Source organism: Dipteris shenzhenensis, chromosome 25, assembly GCF_047967505.1.
Source record: "Dipteris shenzhenensis isolate YYH24624 ecotype China chromosome 25, Dip_SZ_1.0, whole genome shotgun sequence".
NCBI lineage: Eukaryota > Viridiplantae > Streptophyta > Polypodiopsida > Gleicheniales > Dipteridaceae > Dipteris > Dipteris shenzhenensis.
In genome coordinates this window covers 36,452,021-36,463,758 of record NC_141620.1, presented here as the reverse complement: position 1 = coordinate 36,463,758, position 11,738 = coordinate 36,452,021, and the positions used below count along the sequence as shown (strand labels likewise).

At 41.6% G+C, this 11,738-nt stretch overlaps 1 protein-coding gene across 3 annotated transcripts; it reads right to left on the bottom strand.

Moving 5' to 3' along the window:
- Positions 1-4,362: 4,362 nt before the first annotated feature.
- Positions 4,363-7,963, bottom strand: LOC147885826 (protein NRT1/ PTR FAMILY 3.1-like). 3 transcript variants are annotated; one of them, XM_087396741.1, is made up of 7 exons: positions 7,592-7,963; positions 7,372-7,489; positions 7,063-7,269; positions 6,546-6,763; positions 5,883-6,448; positions 5,700-5,790; positions 4,363-5,597 (listed from the first exon to the last, which is right to left on the bottom strand). In XM_087396741.1, exons 3-7 carry the CDS (start codon positions 7,265-7,267, stop codon positions 4,758-4,760), a joined length of 1,920 nt encoding a protein of 639 aa, XP_087252867.1. In that variant the 5' UTR covers positions 7,268-7,269; positions 7,372-7,489; positions 7,592-7,963; the 3' UTR covers positions 4,363-4,757. The 3 variants fall into 3 exon arrangements, with proteins under 3 accessions (XP_087252867.1, XP_087252865.1, XP_087252866.1); XM_087396739.1 differs by having other exon boundaries at positions 4,364-5,790; positions 7,592-7,962; XM_087396740.1 differs by having other exon boundaries at positions 4,364-5,790; positions 7,372-7,431; positions 7,652-7,962.
- Positions 7,964-11,738: the final 3,775 nt, after the last annotated feature.

The following is an 11,738-nucleotide window of genomic DNA, read 5'->3' as shown; positions in this document are numbered from 1 at the left end:
CTATTCCTCTCTTTCCTTCTCTGAGCTCTCTTTTCCTCTCTTTCCCTCCTCTCTTTTCTCTCTTTTCTTCTCTTTCCTCCTCTCTTTTCCTCTCTTTTGGAGGCTAAAATTCTGAGTACTTTATAAACTATAAAAACATTCTTTATCTCTTCTTCAATGAAGTGTTGCCCTCCACTTTGTCATGTCTCTTTTCCTCTTTCCTTCTCTTTCCTTCTCTCTTTTCCTCTCCTTTCCTCTCTTTCTTTCTCTCTTTTTCTCTCTTTTCTCCTCTCTTTTCCTCTCTTTCTTTATCTCTTTTCCTCTCTTTCCTTCTCTCTTTTCCTCTCTTTCCTTCTCTCTTTTTGTCTCTTTCCTTCTCTCTTTTCCTCCCCTCTTTCATTCTCTCTTTTCCTCTCTTTTCCTCTCTTTCCTTCTCTCTTTTTCTCCTCTCTTTCCTTCTCTCTTTTCCTCTCTTTTCATTCTCTCTTGTCCTTCTCTTTTCCTCTCGTTCCTCTCTTTTCCTTCTCTCTTATCCTTCTCTTTTCCCCTCTCTCTTTTCCTCTCTTTTCTTCTCTTTCATCCTCTCTTTCCTCTATTTTCCTTCTCTTTCATCCTCTCTTTTCCTCTCTTTCATTCTCTCATTTCCTCTCTTTTCCCCTCTCTTTTTTCCTCTTTTTTCCTCTCTTTTTCTCTCTTTTCCTCTCTTTCCTTCTCTCTTTTCCTCCCAACTTTGAAGAGACTGCTATGATTGTGAATATAGCAAGAATGAAACTATAAAGGACATAATGGGTTGTGTAGAGGTCTTCTTGGATTGCAAGTAAATAGTCTAAGAAGAATATGATTATATATGTTCACACACACATATTTTCCATTTGGCGTGAAATCCAACACGTAGTTCTTGATGTTCAAGTTAGTGTGCCTGAACACCCGCTCATGCATTGCTTTCATTGCACTGGCAATAGCTATGCAAATGGCAAGAGCGTTCTCACATCTGACTCCATGTATCATGCCATGCATTCCGATGTTGCTCGCAAGGGTTGCCTCACCTTGCCTAGTTCGAAAAATCATGATACATGGAAGGTAGACTCAAGCATGTCATGAATACTACCTCCATTGAAGTATGGACTGACTAACCAAAGATTGCTAATGTGTGTGTAACCAATGGCTCAATACATGGCCCTATGCATTACGGTCATTGCTAGCTCTATCTTCAACAATTTATGTGCATGTGTAATAGCGTGTCTCAACTTCTTGCCATCATAAGATAGGGTTGGATTGAAACCTGGCACACCCTCTATCTTAACCCGATACACTTTTCCTTCCACTCCCCATCCAATTTCTCAAAAATTGTCAATGCAACTAGTGGAATGTGTACCGATGTAGAGCACATGTCAGCAAACTTCATGCATAGATCTATTTATTTGTTCCTTGCCGTCTTGACTTCTCGTGGCTTTTATTTATGAGGAACCACTTGCAATCTAGGTATAACATTGCATGGCAACATTCGATAGTCTACCGACTGCCCCTTTCTCCTTTTGCTATGTCTGTCAAGGGCTCTGACTCCTTTACCATTTCCCATTGAACAACTATATCACCCAACACTCTAGGTAGGAAGTTCAATACAACCTTTTTCTCCTGTGTCCACTCCACCTCTCCACAACTGATCCAACTACATTCAAATTGAGCAAATATGCACTGCTGCATTTCATCCATCTTAGACTTGGTATGAGAAATCTCTCTTATTTTCTCGTCACTCAGTATAATAATATGTTGAACGCACACCTTGCAGGTGGATAAGGTGTTGCAACTGGATTCTCCAAGTGTCTCCCTCTATTTTTGAAGGGGTGGCTGCCATGAGGAAAGTATAGGTATAGATCTAATTCACATTACGTAAGCACTGGACCGGTTCTACAACCATGATGGTGTGTACATATGAAAACCAATAAAGAATCAATTATGTAATTCACATGCCAAGTCCCAATTGTAATGCATTACATTAACACTCAACAATAATTACAAAAACAAAAGTGAAAAAATCATGTAATCAAGCCAATAATCTTTGCTATGCTACAATGAAAGAAAAAATAAAATTGTACGTATGAACACATAGAACACGTGCAACACAATTTCTTTAGAAACAAAATTGAAATCTACGCAACATGCTAGCATGAATTCCTACTAGATAATCATAGCATGGACCCTACAAGCAATAGCGCCACTCATACAAGTGATCGAGGTCTAAGCAAAATCTAGGTAAGCCATAATTGGTCCAAGAAACCCTATAGAAGGAGGATAGGCTATAAAAAATGAAACAAGAAAACATATAACAACAATCACGATTCAATGAACCAAGATGATCTAGATTAGTGTGACTGTATGATCACACATCTTGAGCTTGTTGGGAAGGTCATCGTCGAGATGAATGCTACCAACCAAAGCAAGCTATCATCCAAACAATAAGTGACTCTATTGATATCTATGTACAATATATATGAATATACGAATATATGATACTAGTGGAGGTGAATCCAACCGACCAAAGCGATCCATTACCTAGCCTTGATCATGATACTACCTAATAGAATGTCACTCTTCGAGTTGAGATGAATCCAATCGACCGAAGCAAGTCATCATCCGACCCCAAGTCATAGACATCATAGTACATGCACACACACATAAGCAAGTAAACATAAACATCGCACATATTCCTCTCTCACTTTCCCTCTCTCTCTTTCCCTCTCTTAGAGGGGGCGAGGTGAATTCGGCCGGTGGAAGTGAGCCATCATCGGGCCCTGACTGAAAAAAAAAGCAAGGCTACAAGCTCAGCAAAATGAGAGCAGGAAACTCCAAGAAACTACGAAAAACTACGGAATACATTGGGAAATTGCAAGAAAAGTGAATGGAAAAGAAGAGATCCCCACCTTTTATAGACCCCAATTGAATACATCACCTGGTATGACACTACACTAGTTGGTATTTTCAGCCAACGCATGCGTGCCATGTGCCTTGACTGACTACACTGACCAGTGTAACACTACACCGATTGGTATAATCAGCCAATGAATGAGTGCCATGTGTGTCGACCCAATACACCAATTGGTGCAACAATACATCGCTCGGTATATTTGATATCGCACGATATTGTCTCGCACCAAACGGTTCATTCCTATGATATTGCATGGTCTAAAACATCTTCATCGTGTGGTGTCTTTTTACTGCGCGTTGTTATGCTACACCGCGCGGTATATTGAAAGCAATACTGCACGGTGTTATGATACAGTGCATGGTATTTTTCCAGTCAACAAGTTTTTAAAAACACGTTTTGTGTTTTGAATGTCCAAAAGCATTTTTAAAATGAAAAGAACATTCTTTTCTTTTAAAAAACGTATTGAAAAAATCCTAGGCCACATATCTAGAACTTGTGCTATAGTAGATCTTTGCAACCTCCACACCACCAAGTCTCCTCAAATCTATTCCGACTATCAACTTAAGAATCCTATATGATGATGATGATGATGATGATAGTGATAAGGGGACATAGTTGTTACACTGCACACATGCAGGTGGGTGATGGTTACGATGATTACTCCTCGAATCCATCTCTTGTATGCTAAAAAATTACATGTTTCAGTTAACATGTCATAATGTGGCTGGCTCAAAACATTGATTCATTTGACTTTAAGGTAGGTGAAGCAATGAGCTTCCTTAGAGTTTTAAGTTCACTAAATCATTATGGTATAATAAAATGATTCCTTTATTGCCCCACAAGGGAAGCTTAGTTTATATAGTTATTTTGAAAAACATTATGCAAAAGCATTATAGACAAGGGTTAAATGCTAAAACCCATTGATTGAACCAGAGTCCAAAACTACATGGGAAGACAAAAGCAATCATTGGAGGAGGCAGTGGAGACTAAGCAAATCAGCTACACATCAATATGTGTCCAAGATCTTGATTAGAGAAAGTGTTGCCATACTACACATAAGTAAAAACGAGTCTAGGATTAGACAGCCTCAAAGTTATGCTCATAAATGAATTTTTTAATGGCTTTACTTAGGCCTTCATTGTCTTTGATGGAGACAATTTCCTTTTGCATAATTCTTGTGCTTTCACATTTGGAGCACAAAGTCATCTGGTTCAGATCAACATTAAACACAAGTGTGAGAATTGTTTTTTAAAAACAAAAAATAAAGAATTAAGAAAATGGGTTCACATATTGTCTAATTGGTTAGACTTAGTCAAACATTAAGGCTATCTGGGATAGCTCGCAGGGCATGGAAGTGCAATACTTGTTTTTGCTCACACTTGGAGCTATATAACTTACCATGACCTAGCTCTGATTAGCATAAAACACAGCAAGTCACCTGAGTCTAACATTAAGGCTATCTTGGATTTCTCGTAGGGCATGGAAGTGCGATACTTGTTTTTGCTCATAACTTACCATAACCTAGCTCTGATTAGAGCATAAAACATAGCAAATTATGACAAGTGCTCGAAAACAAGTAAAGCACACCTTAGGGTGTGCCTATGCTCTTCGGGCTAATAATTTGGTCACATGGATGGTGAACATTCGTCGAGTCCTTTTTTGGGTGCAAGGCATGAAAGGAAAAAACCTAGCATAATGTTGGGACGCGCCAATTGGTAGAACCAAGTACATAATATACAAGGTTGGTTAGATTACAAGGCGGTCTATATTGAATATAAGGGGAATGCTAACTCTGCAGTTAATCTTGCTTCTTCCTCTAGAAATGCCAGCTTGTGGAGCTAATGAGAAGTGATCAGGGAGCAGCACACGGGCGACCTTGCTCCAACAGAAGCTTTTCTCTTGCGTCTTTTGCTCCTCCAGATGAATTTTTCTCGGTAGTGATAAGCTGGAGCTCACCATTCTTACACTTCTGCTGCTCCTGATCAAGCCTTCCCTCATGCCCTTCTCTATCTCCATCTCCACCTGCATCAGCAGCAGCAATACAAGGAGCAACCACGACGAGATTCTTGTACTTGTACCACCTCGCACAGGGCACAAAATAGAGTAGATTCAGCAATATAAATAAAGCTACCAGATAGTAATATCGATCCAGATGCCCCTTGTTGAGATTATCATCCAACCAACTTACCCTCCCTCCGCCCGCCGTTCCCGTATGCACTGCAGTTAGCACCACTGCACTCAAATACACTCCCACTCCGCTTATGCATGAGTTCAGCGACCCGGCTGTGCTCCTTATCCCCTCCGGCACCTGATCGTAGAAGAATTCTGTCATCCCCACCCCGTTGAATGCCTCCCCCAAGCCCATCAAGCTCGTCTGTGGAATCAGCCAAAACACCGACATCGGTACCACCTCGTGGGGCTTGTCTATCAACCCGTTCTGACGAGCTATGCTCCTTCGTTTGCCCTCCACTATCCCCGACAGCAGCATCCCCAAAATGCCTATGAAGTACCCCGCGCCTATTCTTCGTAGGAATGTGATGCCCCTTTCGCTTCCTGTTACTCTCCTTGCAATCGGCAGCACCACCTTGTCGTATATCGGCAGGGTTATCATAATTGCGATCATGGCAAACACTCCGACTGAAGCAGCGGGGATTTTGAAGGAGCCGAACATGTGCCTCTCCATAGTATTTGCCTGCAATACAGAGAAGCTGGTTTGCTGCGATACAGCGAACGTGTGCAGCATACAAGAGATCATGATGGGTGCCGTTCTGATTATGAGTTTGAGGTTCTCCACCTGGTGCACTGTGCAGATTCTCCAGGGTCTGAGTACCTTGCCATCGTGTCCAAGGTCCCCATCGGTGATTATGGAAGCTTTGTCCAGAAATCTGCAGCAGGAATTACACAAGCCAGTCAATAATCACTCGGTAACAAACAAGGTCTCGAGGAGACACGAGGAAAAGATTAAGGAAGAACTCACCGAAATTGATCAGTATGATCGATCTTCTCCTCGTTTGTGAGCTCGTCCCTTGGTGGATCGAACAGGCTGTTGGAATCCGGCGGCAGTGTCAGCTTCCTCTTACCAAATGCAGCGGTACACACTCTGGCCATCTCCTTGAGCGGGCTGCCTGCTGGAATCTCGAATTTGTAGAAGGGCGTGCCGAGAATGTAGACAATGATCGAAAATACCATTGCTATGGTGGGTATTCCGAAACCCATGGCCCAACTGACGCTCTGTTGGACATACACAACGACGGTGCCTGCGAGAAAAACCGAGAGATAGATACCGAAAAAGTACCAGTTCGAGTAGCTTTGGAACGACTTCTTGCCCTCGAAGGTGTCCTGGTTGAATTGATCCGCACCGAAAGGATACGCGCAAGGCTTTATGCCGCCGGAAGAGATGGCTAGGAATGCAAAGGCCGAGTAAAGGAAGAGCAGCTGGACTGCTTTTGGCTGGGCGCAATCTGAGAAAGTTTGGTTTGGGGTTGCACAGGAGGTCGGCCTAAGGGAAGGCATTGCTGCGGAGAGAACTAAGAACAACATCCCCTTCGTGCCGAAAGAATTCCGTCAGTGAAGATGAATCAAAATCCAGCGTAACTTGGAAATTGGAGAAAGAAGCGCATCTGTTGTTCAAAGAACTCACCACCAAGTTCAAGAAGGAGGCGATGATGAGCGTCAGATAGCGTCCGAGATATGCATCCGCCAAGTAGCCTCCTATCACAGGAGTGATGTAGCCTGTTCCGGTCTGGATGCTTAAGATGTTGGCGGCCGTCACCTGTTGAAGATGGTATTGTGTGGTGAGATACAGGATCATGCTAAAGAACAGGCCGATAGTCGCCAACTTATCGCAAACCTCATTGCCTGCATGGACAGAAAATCAATCAATGACCATTCTTCTTTAGTAAGCATTGAACTTCACTGAATCTCTTACAGCCATTTGACTCCATGATTCTTGTCATCGTGAAACCAGTGCAATCCATCAGTCCAGACTCTGAACATAATTTGTGAGAGCCTTAACATTTCTTTTTTGCTTGAGGTTCCACAGGCAATCAAAAACATCGAAATGTTTTGCAATCAAACGATCATTCAGATCTAGTCTACTGTGCTTCAGGACAGATTATGATATACGTCTAGGCTCTAGCCTCAAAATTTAACATCACCTAGAATGAATGGCATAGTCTTCCAGCCTCCGCGTTCCACAACCCGCCCTCGATCTAGTCTGAAGATACAAATTCCTGCGCACCTGCCGTCAGCGCACACGAACGCTGATCTCAGTCTCCGTTTCCAACATTTTGCGACTTTTCCATCGGAGTCGGGGACCGGGATGCTAACATCCATACTTCTGTCATCAGCTGAAGCCTGCATTTCTGCAGGTCGAAAACAAAGAAGGCGTTCTGAACGTCGATACTTCTTGTCTTCCGCTCAAAACTCTTTCTAAGGGAAGCTTAGGTAAGAGGAAGGTTGTTTACCTGAGAATCCAGAGATCACTCAGGATGCGACTGATTAAATGGAACAAGGCGCTTGCTCAGCTGGACTAGGAATATCTAGGCATGCTCCATATTCGCAGAGGAGAGGGGCCTGCATTTCCTGCAGGAAAACAAACAAGGGCTATTGAACGTCGACGATATTTCTTGTAATCCGCTCAAAACTCTTTGTAAGGCAAGCTAGCTAGTGTCGAAGGCCGTTTACCTGAGGATCGAGAGATGACTTATGATGCGGCTGATTCCATGGAACAAGGCGCTTGCTCACGATAGCTTAGCTCGACTAGGAACATCTAGGCATGATCCATATCGCAGAGGAAAGATTGAACATGGCTATTGAGTCATATGTCTTGCTTCGTTAGATAATCTCAGGCCACAACTAAAATTATAACCGAATAGCTGATAGGCTTGAGCACTTAGCTGAGATCTCTCTGCAAAGCCTTCAGGTCCTCAATCCTGCAACCACCTCCCAGGATAAATGTGCTCTTCTCTCGATCCTGTTTTGAGATATTACAAGAAGCCGGAAAGGGTTGTGTTTGAGGAGATATTACAATAAGAAAGCGGATGTTTATGATAAGAATACCTTTTCCCATCCATCAAAAGGAAAGCAACACACATCGTAGGTCTCGCCGTCATTCTCACTACTTTACGCATTATTACACCCCTACAAAAGTACACGTGTGAATGGGCACTACTAGCTCTAGTTACGGTCTTACTAATTTAAGCATTTTTACACCCCTAGAAAAGCACATTTTTCCTAAACAAAGTACATGAGTGTAATGGTTGGTGCAAAATTGTTTAAGTTAATGTTAGTGAGAGCTAGCAGTGGCACAAAACACATTTTCTTATAAGCAGGGTTACACAAGTGTGTAGGGGCAAGAATAGCTCCAAGTCTCACCAATTGAAGCTTTTTTCCACCTCTACAAAAATACTTTTTTTCTAAATAAGAGTATACAAGAGTGAATGGCTGCCCACTACCAGCTCTCGATCTCACACTTTATGCATTTTATAGCCATATAAATTTACTAAAGAAGAGTACACAAGTGTGAATGGGCACTACTAGCTCTAAATAAAAGAAAGTTACACCACAAAAGCCCAGTTTTTCTAAACAAGAGTACACAATTAACTGTGCATGGGTGTCCATTATAGCTCTATTTATCTATTTTTACACTCCCACCGAAATAGGATTTTCCTTAACAAGAGTACACAAATGTGAACTTGGGAGCTACTTGCAATCTAGTATATTGGAAAGCATTCATACCCTATGCACATTATAAGTCTTATTTAGAGCTTATGGTTTAAAGATAATAATTACAAGTGGAAATTTACAAAAGGAGAATCCAAATCTCACTAATTATGCATTTTTACACCCTACAAAAGCACATTTTTTCTAAAGAAGACTATAACATAGTGTGAATGGGCACTCTAGCTATCAATTTCACCTATTTCAGGCTTTTTACATCTCTAAACAAGCTGTTCAAAACAAGACTAAACAAGTGTGAATGGGTGCACACTAGAAGGTCTTAGCCTAACTAATTTATGTATTTTTATTAAACAAGAGTATACAATCATGAGTGGGCACAAATAGCTCTCACTCTAACCAATTTAAGCTTTTTTGCATCCCTAACAAAGTGATTTTTTTCTAAACAAGAGTTTATAAGTTTGAATGGGCACCCACTACTAGCTCTAAATCTCACTAATTTATGCATTTTTATACTCTTTCAAAAATGCTTTTTTTTTTTGGTAAGATAGAGTGCACAATTGTGAACTTGGGCACTACTTACCTCCAAGTATCTTGGAAAGGTTCCTACCTTATACACATTATAAGTATTAGTAGGGGACCTCTGTGATAATGTAATAATCCAATAACTAATGATAGTTCAAGAGTCTAAGGGTAGTAGTGTTGGTAAACTGAAAGGAAAGGAAAGAGTGGACACAAACTCAGAATACTTGCATTACTTGCTTGTAGAATGAAGAAGAGTGAGGTCCTTAAGTAGGCACCTCATACATGCTCACTGACATCACTGATGACTTCAGAGCTCCACAATCATCTCCTCAATCTGCTCCTAGATTCTCTCAATCATCCTATGTGGCTTTTCCACCACCTAACTGTGCTTGTGGGAACCTAACTGTGCCTCTAGCACTCACACATAGAAACCAAGGTGTGCCTGAGGCATACACCTTGAGATATCCCAACAAACCCCCCCTCAAGGGAATGCCTCAGGCTATGTCAAGGATACATCTAGTCTCATAGTTTCTCATGCCATCTCATGGTGGTAAAGGATAAATCTATGGCTAGGTTCTCATGCTAGCAAGGGTTCCCATGGGTGTAAGGTAAACAAAAGGGATACAAAAAGACCTTCCAATGGTTATCTCCCCTGCATGTACATGCACACAATGTCTGCAAGAGGTACCATGGAGCAAAACATACACATGCCTACATCATAAGGTGACCAGAGGTGTTTACAAAACACACAAAACACAATAATTTATTTCATTCATTTTGGAGGACTATCCAGGCTGAGTACCTTGACATAAAAAGAGAGATCTGGAGCATACATAGAGATGATTTAAAATGCATAATTTTCAAAGGATGCCTCATCTTGTGGAGGCTCATCAACTGAAAGTAGATTTGCTTTTTCTGTCTTTGCTTTGGCTCTGCAAAACTTCTCATTATGGTTGTTCTTGCCACAGTGCTTGCATGGATTACTTTTGAAGCAGTCCTTTGAAAGGTGATTTGTCTTTCCATAGTGATTGCAAGGAGTATACTTGCCCTTCTGGACTTTTACAGCATAAATAGTGTCATTGCCTTTCCTGAGCTCCATATGCCTTTCTTCTTCTTGGAGAGCAGAGATAATACCTTCAAGATTAGGATTAGGAAGATTTTTCAAAGCAGTAACTATGTGATCATAATCTTCATGCATACTCTTAAGTAACACTGCCATAGCATCATCTGGAGTAATAGGAGAGTTGATAGAAGCTAATTGAGTCATAAGACTCCGCATATAGTTGACATGAGCTGCCAAAGTAGTGCCACTAACCATCTTCAATTCAAAGAAAGAGATTTTAAGTGATAGTTTAGAGATGTGAGAGCTAGCACCAAAAATCATGTCAAGCTTCTGCCAAGCTTCTGAAGGAGACTCTAAGTCAGAGATGTGGTGAATATAATCATCTCCTAAAGCAAGAGCAATGATACCATATGCTTTTTCTTCTCTAACTGGATCCCTTGCCGGTCGTGTCGGAGTTGAGGATTCTCCAGCATTGGAGGCCGTAGAAGAAGCGGTAGGAGTCGGTTTGACAAGTCCCCATAAGTTCTCCCTCATCAATGCAAATTTCACCTTCATCTGCCATGTGTGGAAGCCCTTTCCATTGAACTTCTCTAGATTCAATAGGGTAGCCATGAGAGGGTCTAACCCAGATATTAGGCAGTGTCTATCTCTCTTACAAGGCAAAAAATAACTGAAAGACTTCCAAAATATGAGCACTTGATGTAGCAAAGACTAGTGACCAATATTCAATCAATGATGCTTCTTCTTACATGCTTCATAGAAGTGGCTAAAATGAATACTTTCCAATCAAAACTAGGTCTAGCAATTCAAAGCAAAACTGAAGCCACACTTGTACTGAAGTTATTGAAAGTTTCAAAAAACCAGAAATGCTAGAGTAGCATTTTATGTAGCATCATCTTCAAAAACTTGTCCAAAACTGTCAAAACTAAAAGGCTGAACTTGGAGGGCTTGTAGCTCACTCTTCAAAGCAAGGAAAAGAGGGCTTTCTGAAGCAAAAGAAAGCTCATATACCAGAGAGGGTCCAGCACAGAGGTTGGACGAAATGGTGCGCACTTTTGCCCGGGAGAGTTGCTACAGGCTGAACCTGAGTTTTGACAATTTCTCCCTCGTTACTGAACCAAATGAGCTGAAAAATGGCTCAAAATTTTCATCTTGAGGTCGCCCATCTACTCCTAAGAGGGCTCAGGCAATGGAAGAGAAGGAAGGGAGTATTGAGTAGTAGAAGAAATGGTAAAAAATGCGCTGTTTGGGGAATGGCGGCCACCACAGACGTTTTTTCTTCAATTGCTTGCAGGTGGAAGTTTGCCCATACTAGAGGAGTTTCCAGCTCAGAGGGTTTGGGCAATGGTAGTTTTTAGGCGGAGAACCAAGCTCTCAAAGATTTTGGGAAGAAGGAGGAAAATGGGGAAGAAGAAGATGATGATGTGGCAGAAATGGGCTCAAGGGGGATCAAAGGGCTCTGATACCATGTTGGTAAACTGAAAGGAAAGGAAAGAGTGGACACAAACTGAGAATACTTGCATTACTTGCTTGTAGAATGAAGAAGAGTGAGGTCCTTAAGTAGGC